Source organism: Pantherophis guttatus, chromosome 8 (genome assembly GCF_059756535.1).
Source record: "Pantherophis guttatus breed Tessera chromosome 8, ASM5975653v1, whole genome shotgun sequence".
Classification (NCBI taxonomy): Eukaryota; Metazoa; Chordata; class Lepidosauria; order Squamata; family Colubridae; genus Pantherophis; species Pantherophis guttatus.
The window spans coordinates 50,526,140-50,545,768 of NC_142070.1; the positions used below are offsets into that span (position 1 = coordinate 50,526,140).

Consider the following 19,629-nt stretch of genomic DNA (forward strand, 5'->3'; position numbering starts at 1 on the left):
GTCATCTTCTTGGTAGTTTTTGTTTTTTATTTCATAGTTTGAGGTTTGGAATTCTTTTAGTAATTGGTTGGGCATTTTAGAGGTATTAGGTGGGTAAGATGGCTGCCATAAAAAAGGCGGGAAGCTGTCGCCATCTTTGGTGTCGTTTTTGAAGTTAGGGGTTGAGTTTCTTACCTCGTAGTTTTCTTGTTTGTTATTTTCGTTATCTGCTGCTGTTCCGTGGTCTTTTATCATGCTGCGGATTTTCACAAGCAGATTTGATTCAATTGTAGTTGTTTCTATTAATTGTAGTATTTTTCTTTTTACTTCATTTTCTTTGTTTGGCGTTGAGAAGGGTTCTTCTGCTTCAGCTAGTGGTTGTTCGTTTTGTGTTAGCTGTTCATATTCTTGTGGTTGCGTTTGTTTCTTCATGTTTTCAAGTGGTGTATATATGTCAGGAGTCAGCTGGGCTGCCATTCTTTTTGTTATGTATCTGGTGGCAGGTCTTCTTTTTTCTTTTTGTGAGTCTTGCATCTTTATGTTTGGTTGGGCCTACCAAACCATCCTCTTGCTACCAATTTGTTGCTAGTTTGGTTATCCTGGTTAGGCCCATATATAAGAGACTGTAGACTTTCTTGTAATAGTAATATTTATTTCTTTTCTTCCTCAGGAACACAATTAGACAGCAGTCAATCTGGGAGGAGCGAGAACTTATATACAGAGGAGGCGGGGCTAATGGTAAGTAGTAACCAATGGTAAGTGACACAATGACATCACACAATGACATATACACAAGCACACATATTTACAGATATCAGGTTAGGTATTTTCATCTGTAACAGGGAAGGCCCATTTTTCTCTCTCCCCAGCCTCCAGAGCCTTTCTAGGAGTCTGGGGAGGGCGAAAACAGCCTTCCCCTCCACCCCAGAGGTCCTCCAGAGGCCAACGGGCCATTTCTGGCCCTCAGAGAGCCTCTGGAGGGGTGGGGAAGGCCGTTTTTGCCCTCCCCAGACTCCTAGAAAAGCTCTGGAGGCTGAGGAGAGCAAAAAAACAGGCCTACCATGCCATCACGTGCCAGGAGCGGGGGGAGCAGGGGAGGTCGTGCGCACATACGTGGGGGCAGGGTGCATAGAATTATGGGTGTGGGCACACGTGTGCATGACACCTCCCCCTGCTCCTGGCACACGATGGCAAAAAGGTTAGCCATCACTGCCTTATACCATTTCAGACAAGAGGCTGTCCAGTCTTTTCTTAAAGATCTCCAGGGATGGAGTACCCACAATCTCAGAAGGCAAGCTATTCCACTGGTTAATTATGCTCACTGTTAGAAAGTTTTTCCTGAATTCCAAGTTGCTTCTCTCCTTGATTAGTTTTCATCCATTGTTTCTTATCCTGCCTTCAAGTGCTTTGGAGAATAGATTGATACCCTCTTCTTTGTGTCATCCTCTTAAATACTGGAATACTGCTATCATGGCACTCCTAGTCCTTCTTTTCTCTAGATTAATCATACCCAATTCCTACAACCATTCTTCATATGTTTTAAACTCTGGGCTTAATTATCTTAGTTGCTCTTCTCTGAACTTTTTCCAAACTCTCAAAATGAAAACCATCAAATGAACTTCCATGATTCAACATCAACTGGATCTTCCCAGTTCTATTCAACACCCTAACTACAGCATACTGGAATAGTTTAAATAGCATAAATATGTTCTTTCCAGAATTAAAAACATGCTCATAATTCTGATATTTTAGTGGGTCCTGTTAACCAAAACATTTTACACTAATGTTGCTGTAAGCCATTTCCTTAGAAGAAATGTAAAGTAATCACCCAAAAATTTTGTGATAATATTAAATTGGGTTATCATTACACTGGCAAACAGAATGTTGTCTAATTCTATAAAATGGTATAACTCACTAATGGAGATGCAGTCTTGTAAACAGTTATCAAATGCAAGCTGCATTAATGTTGCAATAATGCAATACAATAGAAAAATTATAGTAATATAAAATATTTCTGTGATGAAGATGGGTGGTTTCTAAATATGTTAAAGAAAAAAGAAAAAATATCTGCAATTTTCAGGACTAATATTTCATGAAACAAAAAAGGGAAGAGTTTGTCCAATGTTTACCAAATGTTTGTCTATAGTTAAAAAAACACAAACATTTTCTTTCAGTTTTATTTTTATCTCTTTTCATTAATGTCTTCTCTAGAGAACTTAATATGGTACACACATTTTATAATATTAGTTCACAAATGGCACTTTAGCTATACAATAACTTCATACGTTTTGTTCCTCTAGACCATTTTCATAACAAAGCACAACTCTTCCATGTATAATTCTATGGATATGATGTACATGTTTTAGCTAGGGTAATCTTTACATCCCTTCACAAAAATGTCTCATTAACACTTTTTAGAACACCTATCCTCATGATGCAGTCTTTGTTTCTTCTCAAGATCACTACGGAGGCAGTTTAAATTTGTCTTTATTTTCCTCCTCTTTTTGACAGAAGACTTGGTACAAGAACACCAGTGATAGCAATGACATAATCAAGGCCAGGGAGCCACTCAGTTTGTCTTGGCCTCTTGAGGCTACTACAGACATACCCCAACCCTGTTGATCATTGAGCACTGCCCTCTGTTACCATTTTGGCTTGAGTTTCCAACAAGTTCAGATATACCACTTCCACAGATGAATCTATCTAGAGAATGCCAGACATCCTATGAACACAGATTTTAGCTCTCTTTTGGAAGAGACTTACGACTGTTTTTAAACATATGATTAATGGGCTTTTAAATGAGGTATACAATGAATTTAGAAAGGACCAGCAAATTTAAACTGGAAAAGAGAGTCAGATTCTGTTAGCTGTTTGTTGGTGAGTCCATCCCAAATGAGTGCATTCTTTCTTTCTTTTTCTTTTTTTTGCTACTCCTGCAAAACCCTCAAAAAGTTTTTACATGGATATATTTTTAATTGACTTTATTACTTATTTCATTTATCTATTCTAACATTGTTTTACAAAGCCCATATCTGTTTATGGGTATTTCCAGTTGTGGCAATCAACTGCCCAGCACTGCCATTCTTCCACATCATTGATATGGAAACTGGATTCAAACTGATAGGAGTTTTGCTTATTTAACCTGTAAGCCTAAATAACAGGTCAGAAAGTATCATAGGGTTGTAGAATATATTGGATGATTCTGGCTACATTCATTCACTGTTATTTCCTTGCAGCATTTGCTGATAGTTCCCTTCAACAGTCTGTGTCTTCAACAGTCTTCCAGTCAAGCAGTCTGTGCTTGACTGATGGGTCACCTGAGGCACTGACTGAAATGAAATCAAGTTCTCCCAAGGCTCCCCTCAACCCTTCTCCTGCACTTAATATCTACATATTGGGCTACTTTCTAGATATGGATTCTCTTCCAAAGAGCACTAGATATGCAATTAAACAAAGAGGCCCAGTACTATTTCTGGGCACTGAAGAATGTTAAACCAATGCTCAGAAACAATCTGATTGGCAATTTAGCAGTGCAGAATATGTCCACATTGGTAAGCTGCCCCTTAGGCAATTTGAAAGATAGTTAATCCCCATCTCCATCCCAAGCAACCACTCTCACTCACCAAAGTCTGCCTCAATAGGTACATTAAAGGCAGCAATTAATAATTATTTTCCTTTTTGTGATATGATTCTGGATGAAATGGGCAATACAGCCAGGGAAGTCCACTAATTACTGGTTATCCCACATTAAAATTGTAATAACACCACCAAATTACCAGCCTTGTCACTGAGGCTACTGGGAAAGTGCAAATTATGATAACTTACTTTTATGTCAACTCAAGGCCTGAGATAATGTTTTCTGATTTAGCAAAAATGCCTTCTTTGATAAAGTGATTAGTCGATCAGGAAAATGCTTGGACTTCAGCATGGCATTTGACCAAGTAGATCACAGCCTATTTCTAGGTAAAACAGAACAATGTGGGATAGACAGCACCACCATCATATGGATTCATAGTTAGCTGACCAACTGCATTCAGCATGTAGTCCTCAATGGAACTACATCTATATGGAAGGAAGCACGCAGTGAGGTACCTCAATGTTCTGTCTTAGGCTCAATACTCTTCAACATCTTCATAAATGATCTAGATCAAGAGATATAAAGGGGAATTGCCAACACTTTGGAAGATAGACTCAAGACTCAGAAAGGTCTTGATAGACTTGAGTATTGGGCCCTATCTAACAAGATGCAGTTCAATGGTGAGAAAAGTAAGGTTCTGTACTTAGGCAGGAGAAATCAAATGCGCAGGTTTAGAATGGGCAATACCTGGCTCAATAGGTTCTAGATGTCTGAGTGGACCACCACTTAAGTATGAGCCAGCAGTGTGCTGCAGCTGCCAAAAAAGCCAATGCAGTCCTAGGCTGCATCAACAGAGGGATAGCATCAAGATCATGAGAAGTGACAGTGCTAGTGAGACCACACTTGGAATACGGTATTCAGTTCTGGTCACCACAATACAAAAAAGATGCTGAGGCCCTAGAAAAAGTCCAGAGAAGAGCATCAAATATAATAAGGGATCTGGAGGCTAAAACCTATGATATATGATAAAGGAAACTAGGTTTTTCTTGCTTAGGAAAGAGAAGGATTAGGAGTGACATTATAGTTGTCTTCCAATACTTGAGGATTGTCATATAGAATAACAGATGTGGAAGAAACCTTAGAGGTCTTCTAGTCCAACTCTCTGCTCAGGCAGGAAACCCTATAACATTTGAGACAAATGGTTGTCCAGTCTTTTCTTAAAAACTTCCAGTATTGGAGCACCTGCAACTTCTGGAGGCAATTCATTCCACTGGTTAATTGTTCTCACTTAATTCTAGGTGGGTTCTCTCCTTGATTAGTTTCCATCGATTGCTTCTTGTCCTGCCTTCAGGTGCTTTGGAGAATAGCTTGACTCTTCTTCTTTGTGGCAGCCCTTAGATATTGGAACACTGCTAACATGTCACCCCTAGTTCTTCTTTTCAGTAAACTAGACATACCCCATTACAGCAACCGTTCTTTATATGTTTTAGCCTCCAATCCTTAATCATCTTTGTTGCACTTCCTATACTTTTTCTAGAGTCTCAACATTTTTTTTTACATTGTGGTGACCAAAACTGGATGCAGTATTCCAAGTGTGGTCTTACCAAGACATTATAAAGTGGTATTAACACTATTTATTTATTTATTTATTTATTTATTTATTTATTTATTTATTTATTTTATTTCTATACCGCCCTTCTCCCGAAGGACTCAGGGCGGTGTACAGCCTAATTAAAAACACAAACACTACACATGATATTGATTCTATCCCTCTGTTAATGCAGCATGGGACTGTTTTGGCTTACAGAAGAGAGGCTTATTTTATTCTCCCAAGCACCTGAGGGCAGGGCAAGAAACAATGGGTGGAAGCTCATTAAAGAGAGTTCCAACTTGGAACTAAGGAGAAATTTCCTGACAGTGGGAATGCTTAATCAACAGAACAGCTTGCCTCCCAGAATTGTGGGTGCTCCATTGCTGGAGTTTTTCAAGAAAATATTGGACAGCCATTTGTCAAGGATAGGAATAAGGTCTCTTGTCTTGGGCAGAAGCTCCAAAGTTCCTTCCAAGCCCTATAATTCTAAGAACTTCTAGTGTGATCAATGCATGAAATAATTAAAACATCCCTAAAATATACTTGCTGTCTCAACATACCTGCTCATGTGACCATGTCCGTTCAGAACCATCCTTCACACATATATCTAGTCTGAGTTCAGTGCCTGTTCCACCATGCTTACTGTCCATACAGAGATTAGCTGCCACATTTCGAATCTGTAAAATTAACAAATCGATTTTAAGCATCACAACACAGCTTGGAAAATGCTGATTTGTCTGGAAAGAAAGAGAACAAACTTTTGTTTTTTTGCCAATTCAATTCAGTACAATATTGATAAGAATTTTAGTTTTGACTAAAAATCAGCTGCATTTTGCTTAGTTTTAGCCTATAAGAATGTAAGATGATTTATGATAAAGCTATCTGTTAACTGAACGTGGAGGCGTAAAGGAAGAGCATCTGGATTCTGGAGAATCAAAGTTGACTTTACAATAACAATAAAGAACTTTATTGCAGATTTATTTGTAATTACTTATTTGTAACGATTTAGCTGTATGATAGGACGCACTACCTATTCTTTTAATATTACAGTATCTTGCAGTTGAATACTGCCATTGAGTTTGAGTAAGTTTTTATTTTTGTCACTGTAAATAGACAGAAGCTAAATAAAAAAAAGAAACAGTTTTATCATAACTGGGGAAAAAAACAAAAAAACCCCAACCCTTGCCAAATCAAGGTGCAAGCCATTCTGAGAGGTGGGGAGGAAGTCTGCTCAAGAAGGAAGTAGTATATTTTGCCTTACATTTGCATTGTATCTGCTTGTGCAAAACAAGAGATACACAATAAAACCTTAGATCTGGTGTCTCCCAATCTACATTCATTCCTATTGTATTTATTTGAGTTGAATCAAAACATCAAAATTTCTTGGGAGAAATGTTGACACTTGAGCTCAATTGATTATTAACTTGTGTTGATATCAACTGTATGCTGCTCAGGAACTGGATATTACAGAGAAATATTGAGGTTTACACAGCTCTTTCATATTAGTATATTAATATTCTGTACTAATGTTTCTGTTGGCCAATTTCTCAAAAGCAGTTGGTTTGGTGATCAGTGAAAATCTTCACTATTGCTGACCTTGTAATTAAGTGCACTCTTCAACTGACCTGATAATTAGGAGAGTGTAAATAAAGTTACTGTGCCTTTCTTATCCAAACTTAAAATTCATTTTGTGTGCAATTTCAAGCCAATTTTCCTAATATGCATTTAGAGCACCCATGAAAAAATATTGTCTCAACTTCCGGTGGTGCTGTCGGGAAGGCACAGAAGGAGAAGGATGAACTCCGTGCTTTACCTCTGATTTTTCCGCAATTGGGGAGCCTTTGAAGACGGGTGGAGCTTGAAGAGCCATGCGAAGCAGAGGGGAATCCCAGAGTTCAGGGTGGCAGTGGGCAATCGCCCGCTGAAGCAAGGGAAGCCCTCTTTAACCCAATGAGAAGACGTTCCATCATTCTACCAGATATGGCGGACCCGAGGCCGTGACAACCCACAAGAGGATCAGAAGCAAGTATTGTTAGCAGACTGTGTCTATTTTCCCTGATGTGAAATTCTCCCATGTGTGGTGATTGGATCTGTCAAAGTAAGTTAATTTAAAAGCTATTTGGGCAAACGGAAAGAGGCTCTGATTAAAATTTAGCGGCGACTGAGAGAGCGAGCTGTGATTCATAACAAAAAAAAAAAGGAAATTGCCGAGGGAGGAAAATTTATTTATTTTATGTATTTATGAATGAAAATGAAAATAAAAGTAGAATTTGAATAAGACTGTAAGCGTGAAAACGAATGTAGGAGAGAGAGCAGAGGAGAACGGTGAAAAGAAATGGAAAAAGAATAACTTGGAAAGGAGAGGTGATACGGATGGAAATATTTGGAGTTTTGGGGAAAGCGACATCAGAGAGAACAAATTGATGATTTTCAACAAGAAAAAGTGAAGAGGAAAGGAAGTGACTAGGATAAATTGGATCCTACTGGTGGAAGTAAGAAAGCCAAGGAAAAGCAGTAAGATAGCGATTGGAAAAAAGAAAGGAGAATGGCAAGAATAAAGAGACTTGAACATAATATAACACGATGTAATATTAAGTGATTAAATAGAAAAGAGAACAGTGGTGCTGCGGAAACGAGAGCGAGATCAATAAAGAAATTGAAATATCGGGGGGGGGGGAACTGAATGTTATAACAGAGGTTTTGTTTTGTGTGGAATATTGATAAGGCAGATAAATTATAGACAGTGATTAATGACTTGGAAATAGAAATTCCCCCTTTCCTTCCTTTGAATATTTTTTTTTGTTTTTGTTTTGATATTTGATATTGTTCCTGTGGTAAGATCATATCTAAAAATATATAGATTAAGCGTTATTAGTATTATTAATGATTATTGATTATTTAGATTATAGGGAAGAAATCATATTCAACAGAGAAATAGTTATAAATTTTTATAAATCTTTATAAATTAAATATACAAAAGTAGAAATACTTATTATATCAATTATATTTAATATAGTTCAACTTACTATAAGTAATTAATTAGTTAAACAATTAATAAGTAATTAAAGGAGGGAATATATAGAACAATTTGTAACTGGATTGTAATTATATTGTACAGTATAATTATATTATACTGTATTGTACTGTATAACATGTTGTGTTATTGATATATAATTGTAAATCTCTGATTAAGTAATTAAGAATAATACAATAGAAATACAAACTAGAGTGTAAAATATATATAAATTATAAATAATAGATAAGCAACTCAGTGATTACAGTGGATGGTAAATTGGGCAAAAATTTATAATATTCTGGGAGAACAAAGCAGAATCCTAAAAGAAATGATTAGCATTACTACCACAACCTTAAGAGCAGGGGGAAAGGCAGCATCAAACCCAATGGTGGCGATGGCCTCCTCGTCGAGCCAGAAAACAATAGACATGATGCTCCTGGTAGAAAAACCTAATACTAATTCATCTGTCCAAATGATGCAATCTACACTGGTAACAATACCAGTGATGAAACTTGGTACAACACCATGATGAACTTCAAGAGACCATGGTTAAAAATCATGGTGACCTGAAATTGGATATACAAACATTAGATACCAAAATGGATTCAATTCAACAGGCAATGCAAAAAAATGAACAAAGAATTAAATCAGTCGAAATGAAAACAGAATAAACTGAAAAAAAATTAGAACAGGTAGACCAAAAACTAATGGCGGTAAATAAGGATTTGGAAAACTCTCTGATAGATCTTGAGATGGATCGAGCCTCTTTCTATTTGAGGTTTCAGAATGTAGTTGAAACAAAAGAAGAGAATTTAGGGGAGATAATTGCGTAATTGATTGCTGAAGCCCTGCAGAGAGATGAAAAAGAGATTAGGAATGAATTTGATGAAATATACCGAGTTCAAACTAATTATGCAAGACGTCACCACTTCCCAAGAGAGGTACATATTAGATTTGCCTGCAAAAAGATCCGTGAGGATGTATATAAAACTACAAGAGAAGAACCAATATTCTATAAAGGGGCAGAAATAATAACACTAAACCAGATTCCTAGATGGATACAAGAACAAAGGAGGGATTATAGGTTCCTGGCATCACTACTGAATACAAAAAAAAATCTATTTAGGTGGGTCATCCCAGAACGAATGATAATAACTTGGCAGGGGGAAAAAATTTAAATTGACAATTTGGACAAAGCCCAAGAACTATTTGATCACTTGACAGGAGTGGAGGAAAGCTCAAGCAGTAGAGAGCAATTGGAGATAGTTAGTACAGAAGAACAAACACAAGGATCTGGAAGTGAGGAAATGGAAGAAAGAACTAGGGTGTCAATGGAAAACCGAGATGAAGGATAGGAAATTAGGACTGGACCACAAAGAACTACTAGGACAACCAGAAATCAGAGACCGGGGACAAATAAGAAAACAGAGAAAATAACCCAACTACCATAAATAACCATAAATGGACTGAATGATCAGACAAAAGGAAAAAGATACTTTCAAAATTAATGAAACAGAATGTAGATATATGTCTTCAAGAGGTACATATTAGAAAACAAGATAAGAAATACCTGGAATACAGCAAATTAGGGAACTTGTTTGCAGCATTATCAGAAAAAAGGAAAAGAGGGGTAGTGGTGTATATCAGAAAAGAAATAATAGATAAAGTAATCTATGAGGACCCCAAAGGAAGAGTACTTTTGATTGAAGTGATAAGAGGAGAAACTAGGATGTTATTAATTAATATTTACGCTCCCAACAAAAAACAGAAAGAAATTTATAGGAAACTGCATGATATGATTATTGAGACGAACTATATATATATATGTACAGTCCGCCTCAACTATATGTATAGTTCCCCATATATACATATATGTGCATTACTGTTCTAGCCAGGGTTTTTCCTACGTAAATCAAGATGTTTGCACATATAGACCTACAAAAAAAGAACAAAGTAAATATTTGACCGTTACAGGGAGGAGTCATAAAATGAGGGTGTGGCTAACTGATGAAGCCAAATAAGGCAGAAATAGATCTATTTTAGTCTCCCTTAAGTCTTGCAGCAGACAGCATAATGCTGCTTAAATGTCTGATAAAGCCTAGAAAATAGTGATTTGGGCTGTCACTTAACTATGGCTATACAAACATCTTGATTTACATAGGAAAAACCCTGGCTAGAACAGTAATGCATATGTATGTATGTATGTATGTATGTATGTATAGTGGGTGATTATAATGGAATAATAGATATAAGAGATGATTATATTTGCAATAAAAAAAACAAAAAAAGAGGAATGTACTGCCAAAAACTTTTTTTTAATATGGCTGAAGAACTGAATCTGAATGATATATGGAGGTTATTATATCCCAAAGGAAAAAAAAATATTTTCTATTCTAATCCACACAATTCCTTTTCGAGAATAGATATGGTATGGGCAAATAAAGAAATAATTAAAGAAATTGAAAATATAGAGATTCTCCCCAATCACTGGGCAGACCATAATCCTCGGAGAATAACCTGGAAAGGCCAAAAAAGGAAACCTATGAGATGGACTCTAAATACACAAATATTACAGGAAAAGGAATATTTAGAGAAAATAGAAAAAGAGCTGATTTTATTCCTCGATGTAAATAAAAAACATCACACATCATTGCAGAACTTATGGGATACACTAAAGGCATTTATGAGAGGAATAACATTAGCATATACATCGATGAGGAACAGGGGGGCAAAACAACAGCAGGATATACTATTGAAGAAATTAGAGTATCTAGAAAATAAATTTCAATTAAATCTAGATGACCTCCAGATTAAATAAGAATTAATACCAGTTAAACATGAACTAAATTTAATTTAGTTAATTTAACGAAACAATTTATTCCACCTAAAAAGCAAATATTATAATCAATGGGGAAATTACAAAATCATTCGAGAAAAAAAAAAAGGAGTTCGCCAGGGATGCCCATTATCACCTTTACTTTTTATTCTGACATTTAGAGTCATTTTTGAAAAAAATTAGGGCAAACCCAGAGATTAAGGGGACTAAAATTAAGAGAGAAGAATATAAATGAAAAGGATTCACAGATGATTTGGTGTTTTTCATTGAGGATCCAAAAGAGATAGGGCCGATATTAATAAAGGAGATAGAAAAATATGGGGAAATATCTGGCCTTAAAATTAACAAGACAAAAACAAAAATGATAGTTAAAAATATGACAGGATAACAAGAAAAAGTATTAGAAGAGAAATTGGAATTACAAAGTGTTTAAAAAATTAAATATTTAGGAATATGGTTGATGGCGAGATGCTCCTCAATAAAAGAAGATAATTATACAAAACGTATGCAGCAAACAAAGTTGGATTTAGAAAGATGGGGTGCACTACAAATATCTATGTTGTGCTGAATTGCAACCATCAAAATGAATGTTCTGCCAAAATTGTTATATCTTTTCCAGACCGTACCCATAAAATTAGATAGGGAATTCTTTATAGAACTGAACCAAATTACATTGAAATTTATATGGGTTGGCAGAAAGCCACAAATAAAACTAACAGACCTCCAGGATAGCAGAAGCAGAGGTGGTCTAAGGCTCCCAGATTGGCGACTCTATTATAAAGCAGCAATTTTAACCTGGATTAAGGAGTGGACAAATTTAAGAAATAAAAGATTACTTATACTGGAAGGGCATGATTTACAAAAAGGGTGGCATGCCTTTCTATGGGATAAAGAAAATAAATCCCATTCATATTTTTTTCATCATATAATATGAGAGGCCTTAATGCCAATATGGCAAGAAACTAAAAAAAAATATTATATGAAAATGCCTGGGTGGGTGTCGACAATGGAGGCAATGATACACCCAAACACTATGGATATGAACAAAATGGTCAAATATTATGAAATTTTAGATTCCCAAGGAAATTTAAAAAGTAGGCAAGATCTGGAGAAACAAGGAATTATTACTGATAGGTGGCCATACCTACAAATAAAATTGTGGTATTCAAAAGACAAAGAGGAGTATGGTATTGAACTGGTTCCACACTATTTAGATAAATTACTGATTGGCCCAGTTGAAAAATTAATAACCAAATTGTACAAATATTTTTTTGAATTTGATAAAACAGAGGAAATAGTGAAGGGAGAGATGATAGCATGGGCAAAAAATGTAGGGCACAATATTGAATTAGAGAAATGGGAAATAATTTGGAACAAAAATTATAAATTAACAAGATCGGTAAAATATAAGGAAAACCAAAATAATATTGTCTCAATAGATAGATTTGTATATCTATATTTGTAGATCAATACTCTAACCAAGAAACTAAAAAGAAAGCTACACCTTCACCAAAACTGGCAGGATAAGCTACTGCATATAAAAATATAGCAAAGCCCACACGGACTTGTAATGATAATGGTACCCAGTTGGATAATGAAATGTCTGAAAGCAAACAACCAAACTCAGGATGCACCACGAAGTTCACAATTTTGTCTTAGCGTGATCCTTTGGTAGCTAAAATATGAGAGGCAGGGAGAATGACCTTCCTCATAAGCGTCACAGAACAGCATTTAAAATGGAAATATCTCCTTTGGTATACACTACTGCTAAACAAAAAGGACAATTGTGAACCTAGATCAGGCCTCCAAGAAGCTATTACAGGAATAGAGCAAAACCTAGCTAAAGTATCCTACCTAAAATGATATCTATTTTCTAACAGATTAAGGCAATTTTATCTCTGGTCATGGGATAACAGTCACCACATAACAGAGTAGAAATGGCCTCTGATTGTTGTCATCATGTACATTTGCCTTAGCAAACCTTATATAGTGATACCTTGGTACTCAATTGCTTTGAAACTCATTGAATTTGGTACTCAATGGATTTTGATGTGAAAGTTTTGTGCCGGTACTCATTGTTTGTTTGCTATTCAATGCACAAGTTAGAACTTGTCAGTATTGGCTGCCTTTTGACTCACTATTCCTTATGGAAATATTTGTTTGGTACTCATCATTTTTGCTACTCATTGCACCTCCTGGAACCAATTAATGATGAGTACTGAGATGCTACTGTACAAGTTTTCTTTAAAAAAAAAAAGGAATGCCACTGTAAGTGATTTAGTAATAGTAGTGACTTTTAATGCTGATATTACAGTTCATATGTGTTTTTTTAAATGTTTATAAAGTTATCTCTTTTCCTGGATATTATTTATTTATTTATTTATTTATTTATTTATTTATTTATTTATTTATTTATTTTTGCTTATATTAATGTTAGATGCCTAGAGTATCTTGTAAGTAGGCAGCCATTTAATTTGAAATAGCTAACTAAATAGACTGTTTGCTTTCAGGTGAGCTGTATAAAGTTATCAGAACTGTTCTTATAGGAGGAATTGTTCGAAAATATCCATGTATGGAGTGCTAATGTCAAGAAGAGCAATTTTTTAAATAATTCAATGATTAGAAATTTATGTAATTATTTTGTTGAAAACAAGTTATAACATTAGGCTCAGGAAATTCAATTTGTCAACTTTCCAGATCAGCTCTAAGTCAAGATAACAAAAACATAATCTTTCAAGAACATGCACAGTTCTATGATATACTTTTACACCACAAAAGCCAGATAATGGTTTATAGCTCCATACAATACAATACTTCTGAATGAAAAACTATGTATTCATAGCCTGTTATCAGCCTGCATTAAAAATGTGTGTATGTACCGTATGTATATCCATCCACAAATAAAAAAAAGTACTGCATGCTAGATAAAGCAAAAAAGAAAGGACAGAAGGTAAGATAGGAGAAACCTATTTTCTGAAGAAAGTTTCAAGAAATGATACATATTAAATTTTGTGAGAAAAAAAATATTATTGATTCTCCACAACCTTAAGATCTGTGAGACATTTGCAATCTTAGTATGTTTTAGTAACAAAGGAGAACAGGCAACTTTATCAGTTTCTTTTTTCTAGTTAAAAGTGAGAATTCTGCCTTGGTAGAAAAGCAAGGAACAAGCCGTCCACAGTATTCCACTAACACCAGGATTATGTTACTTCCTTCTTTCATTTTGGGTTAATTTCTTGCTGGTTCACCATGTAACCTTGTTAATGGAGTTCAGAAAACCCCAGGTAACCTTTGGCTAGACAGACAGTTAAGCCTGCTGTTTCAAGTCTGGAAATAAATTCTTCCACTGCTGCAGGTATTCTTCCAAACAGAGTTGTAAATAAACATATTCTCCAGATGTGCTTCCGCAACAGGAAATCTATTACAGCCAAAAGGCACATTTGAAATGAGAATGCCTCTGAATTGTAATAAAAGCTGTTTTTTCTAGAGGTTGCCTGGAGACAAATCTGCCTATAGACCTTTCTAAGTCTGGCTTAAGTATTTTACTCTTCTCAATTGAACTAGTTGGTCATCTACAATCAGCAGATGGTAATTATAAACTTGATTTCTTACTTGTGATATCTTAAATTTATATAAAATCTGATTTAGGTTGACGCCTTTGTCTTAATTATCTGTAGAACATACTGTATGTTACGTCTGCCTATCTTGGCTTGGTGCCTCGCTAGCATCTTGCCATCAAAGGCTAGGAGGGAGAGGGCAGAGGAGGAACAAATATGCAACAAACCTGTATGGGTATGGGATAGGAAATAGAGAACAGAGAAGCTTAGAACTAGTTTGCACCAGCACTCAAGGCCATGCACCCTCAGAAAGAAATATCTCAGTGTTCTCAAAACACCTAGGAGAATCTTCATTGGCTGAAGATGGATTGGTCATGGGAGGATGGCTTACATTGTTTAGTAACAGAACCTATCACTTCAACCAAATGGAGTTCAGGGTCTTTCTTTCCTAAGGGATCTAACTTTTTTCTACATTTCTAAAGCTTTCTGGACTATGATTAGAATAGAATAGAATAGAATAGAATAGAATAGAATAGAATAGAATAGAATAGAATAGAATAGAATAGAATAGAATAGAATAGAATAGAACTTTATTACAGTCATAGACCAGCAAGAGACATCACTGTTTACAATATATTAAAAAATAGTACTGACATTAATAGTGGATAATAACATCCCTGTTAAGAAAATACATGTTGTCAGACAGTTAGAGTCACTTCCTAGTTTACATGAGTGGAGAGCTGATAAGTATGTGAGTAAATATAGGGACTTCCGGTTTGACGTCGTGGCAATATGGACACAGAGGAATGTGGGCTCTGCAGGGAGCCTAAGCCACCCTGAAGGGGTGGTGAAGCAAAGAGGAGAAGCCTGTGAGCTCAGGGAGAGTTGCAGCTCTCCTGTCTGGCCTAGGATTTTTCTTTCCTCTCAGCCATGGCTAGGTGGCTCAGTGGCTAAGATGCTGAGCTTGTCGATCGGAAAGGTCGGCAGTTTGGCAGTTTGAATCCCTAGTATAGGTCTCCTGCATGAGCAGGGGTTCGACTAGATGACCTCCAAGGTCTCTTCCAACTCTGTTACTGTTAAAAGAAGCAGTAAAGATGGCAACTACAAAGCTGGGACAAACCAAAGAATAACAGCTAAGACTGGTGCTGGAATGAAGGTGAGCCATGGTGGAACTGGTGGAGAGGATTTTTTTTGGTCTTAAATTGAACCCCAAGAAATAACCAGAACTATTTGCCCAGAACTGAGTGTTAGAGCAGTTCCTAAGCATTTTGAGACGTTTTGAAAAAAAGAAACTTAACCGGAAATGAAAGTGGTAGGAGAATAAACAACAGATTATGAAATAAACAGATTTCTAAACTGGGAAGAAACGCTACTGGGAAGGTATTTTTAAACATTGGATTTATCTATATATAAAAAAAACTTACTCGTTTGGATATTTGCTATATAACCCAAATGACAGTGGATTAGTAAACTAGCAAACTGAAATTTAAATGGAGAGTGCCATCTGCTGACAAAAAGGGAAACTACAAGGAAGTGATTTAAGTAAAGAGACACTTGAACACCATATTAGAGGATTGAATTTGCAAAGAATTTTTTGATAGCCTCTGGGGACTACTTGAATGGAACTGAGTGTTAATTTATGAGATATAAAGAATTGGGACTAGTGTACTCCTTGAAGGGTAAATTAAAGATTAAATAAATAATTCTTGGGCTGTTGGACAAAAACCAACCTTCTTAAAAAATAAAATAAGATACTGAAAAAGGAGAAATGAGTGGAATTGTCCAAGAGATGGATCTACTTTTTCAAAATATAAAAGACATTATGGACAAAGAATTTAAGGATATTATGGAAAAAATGGAAAACACTATACAAGGGATGATGACTACAGACCAAGACGCCCAAAAAAGGGAGGAGCTAAAAGAAGAAATAAAGAAGGAAGAACACAAGGAGGACATTATAACAGAAATAATAATGATTGATGAATTAAATTAGGGGGAAAAATACTAAAAGAATGGGAAGATATGTTTGAAATGGAGGCAAGGGTCTCAGTAACGATTTTAGAAAATAGGCAGTGGAAGAGGGTAGATGTGGAAGGAATGTTTAGATGAGACATCCAAGAAATAGATATAGATGGAGACTTAAGAGAGGAATGGGGGAAACAAGTAAAAAAAACGTATAGCAATTGAAGTATCAAAGCGGGCAAGAGATGATGAGTAGATTTCTTTTTTTAAAAAATTTTTTATTGCTGCTTTGACATGCTTTTCCTTCTACCCCTCTTTATTTATTTATTTATTTATTTATTTATTTATTTATTTATTTATTTATTTTTATTAACATAAACAAACATAAAGCACAAATACATGTGAACACTTATACATTAACAAGAAGTCCATCGACTAACTTCTAGAATACCTTCGCATCGGTGATTAATGTCCATTTACCCAATTTTCCTTAATCATACTATTTACAAATTTACTTGCTTATACCTTAATACATTCATAGAAGTTCAGCAGTATCTTTCTACAATCATATTAACCATTTATTTATACCATCCTATGGCTCATCTCATGTATCTATTTCTGCAATTCTTGAGTTATGTTCTCCTAGTGTCCTATGTTGTTGGCCCTATCCTTCCTTCTAACCATGTGTACCATTTTTGCCAAACTAAATAAAAGTCAGTGTTCTCTTTATCTTGGAGCTCTTTTGTGAGCCTATCCATCTCTGCGCATTCATTTATTTTTGTTATTATTTTTTCTTCTGTTGGTATTATCTCGGATTTCCAATTCTGAGCGTACACTATGCGTGCCGCTGTCAATATGTGGATGGTAAGATATTTTATCTCCTTGGTACACTGTGGTGTAGTCATTCCAAATAGAAAGAATTCTGGTTTCATTTCTACTCTTTGCCTCGTTGTTTCTTCAATTATTCTCTTAATCTCTTGCCAGTAGTGTTGTGCCTTCCTGCAAGACCACCAGAGATGGTAATATGTCCCCTTTTGTGTCTTGCACTTCCAACACATTGGTGATGTGTTTGGAAACGTGCTGGAGGAAGGTGCCATCTATAAAATATCTTGTATAAATTTTCTTTGTATGGAATCAACAGTGTCATTTTATAATTTTCTGCCCATAGCTTATCCCATCTATCCAACTCTATATTGTGACCTATATTTCTTGCCCAGTTTACCATGTTTTCTTTCACTGTTTCCTCCTCTAATTTATACCTTATTAAATATCCATAAATTTTAGATATTATTTTCTCATCTGTGCCTTTTAAAATTTTATCCAGTTCACTTGGTTGGCTTTGAAAATCATAATGTCTCCGGTCTGCTGTATATTTTGACTCAATTTGAAGGTATGGCCACCAATCAACCATAATGCCTCGTCTTTCCAGTTCTTGTCTCGTAAGTAGGTCTCCCTCACTACTCAACAATTCTTGATATTTCCACATCTTTCCTATTTCTATAGTGTTTGGATAAATTAGGGCCTCCATAGGCGACAGCCATCTCGGGATTTTACTATAGTGTTGCCTTCTGATACCTTGCCACGTTTTATATAGTGGACCTCTTATTACATGTCTCTGGAAGTACGGATGTTGCTTGTCTGTGCCTTCCCACAGAAAGGCATGCCAACCTCGACTCAGATCAAATCCCTCTAAGTATAACGTTCTCCTATTTGATAGATCTATCCATTCTCTGATCCAATTCAACGCCGCCGCCTTGTAGTATAGCTCCCAGTCTGGTAGACCTAGGCCTCCCTTCTCCTTTGTGTCCTGCAAGCATCTTATTTTAATTCTAGCTTTCTTTCCTTGCCAGATGTATTTCATTATTGTCTTGTTGAGATCCTTAAAGAAATCTTTTCCTGGACCAATTGGTATCACTTGGAAGAGATATAAGAGTCTTGGTAATATGTTCATCTTTACAGACGCTATTCTGCCAAGAAATGATAGTTGTACCTTATTCCATCTTTCCAAGTCTTTTCTAATTTGCTTCATGAATTTAATGTAATTGTCCTCTCTAATAGTTGTTGCTTTTGTAGTAAGCCAGATTCCCAAATATTTTACTTTCTTCGCAATTTGCATTCCTAATTCTTCTTCTAATTTTTCCTCTTGTGTCGTTGTCATATTTTTGGTCAAGACTTTGGTTTTTTGTTTATTGATCTTAAGCCCCACCACTTTGCCATACTCCTCTATCTTCTCTAGTAATTTGACTCCCGCTACTTCCGGCTGTTCCACTATGAAGACCACATCATCCGCGAAAGCCTCTAATTTATACTCCTCATTCCTTATCTTCAGTCCTTTTATTTCTTCTTCCTTTCTTACTTCCTTTAAAAGGACTTCCAGTGAGATTATAAACAATAAAGGTGATATCGGGCATCCTTGTCTTACCCCCTTTTGGATGTTTAATTTTTCAGTCATATCTCCATTAATTATAATTCTCGCTGTCTGGGAAGAATATATTTTCTTAATCATTTTCAGGAATTTGTCGCCGAAATTCATAATCTGCAGTTGTGCTATAAGGAATTTCCAGTTCAAATTGTTGAACGCCTTTTGCGCGTCGAGAAAGATTAGCGCTACCTGATTATTGATGTTTTGCTTGTAGTATTCCAGGACGTTTATTATTGTCCTCATGTTGTTTTTTATTTGTCTCCTTGGGACAAAACCATTTTGGTCGGGGTGTATATAATTATGTATAATTGTTTTCAGCCTCTGTGCTATAATTGTCGTGAATAGTTTATAATCTACATTTAACAGCGAGATGGGTCTATAATTTTGGACTTTAGTTAGATCCGTATCTTCTTTGGGGATGAGTGAGATGATTGTTTCGGCCCAAGATTTAGGTGTTTCTGCTTCCAACAGTGCCTCATTGAAAATTTGTAGTAGTAGTTCGTCTATTGCAGACTGGCAGTTTTTATAAAATTCCGTTGGAATTCCATCCGGACCTGGGACTTTGTTGTTCTTCTGTTTCTTTTGGGCTTCCATCAACTCCATCATTGTTATTGGTTTATTCAGTATTTCTCTGTGGGATTCCTCTAATTTCTGGATATTTGCTTTTCGTAGGTATTCCATAATATCTT

General features: G+C 35.8%; 1 protein-coding gene across 5 annotated transcripts in view; it reads right to left on the reverse strand.

Annotated features, from left to right (window-relative positions):
- Positions 1–19,629, reverse strand: part of GALNTL6 (polypeptide N-acetylgalactosaminyltransferase like 6) — a 927,557-nt gene that overhangs the window by 53,929 nt on the left and 853,999 nt on the right. For all 5 annotated transcript variants that reach the window (XM_034401355.2, XM_034401356.3, XM_034401354.3 and 2 more), the window contains exon 11: positions 5,708–5,824. In XM_034401355.2, coding sequence (XP_034257246.1) covers positions 5,708–5,824 — 117 coding nt within the window. The remainder of the gene's footprint in view (positions 1–5,707; positions 5,825–19,629) is intronic.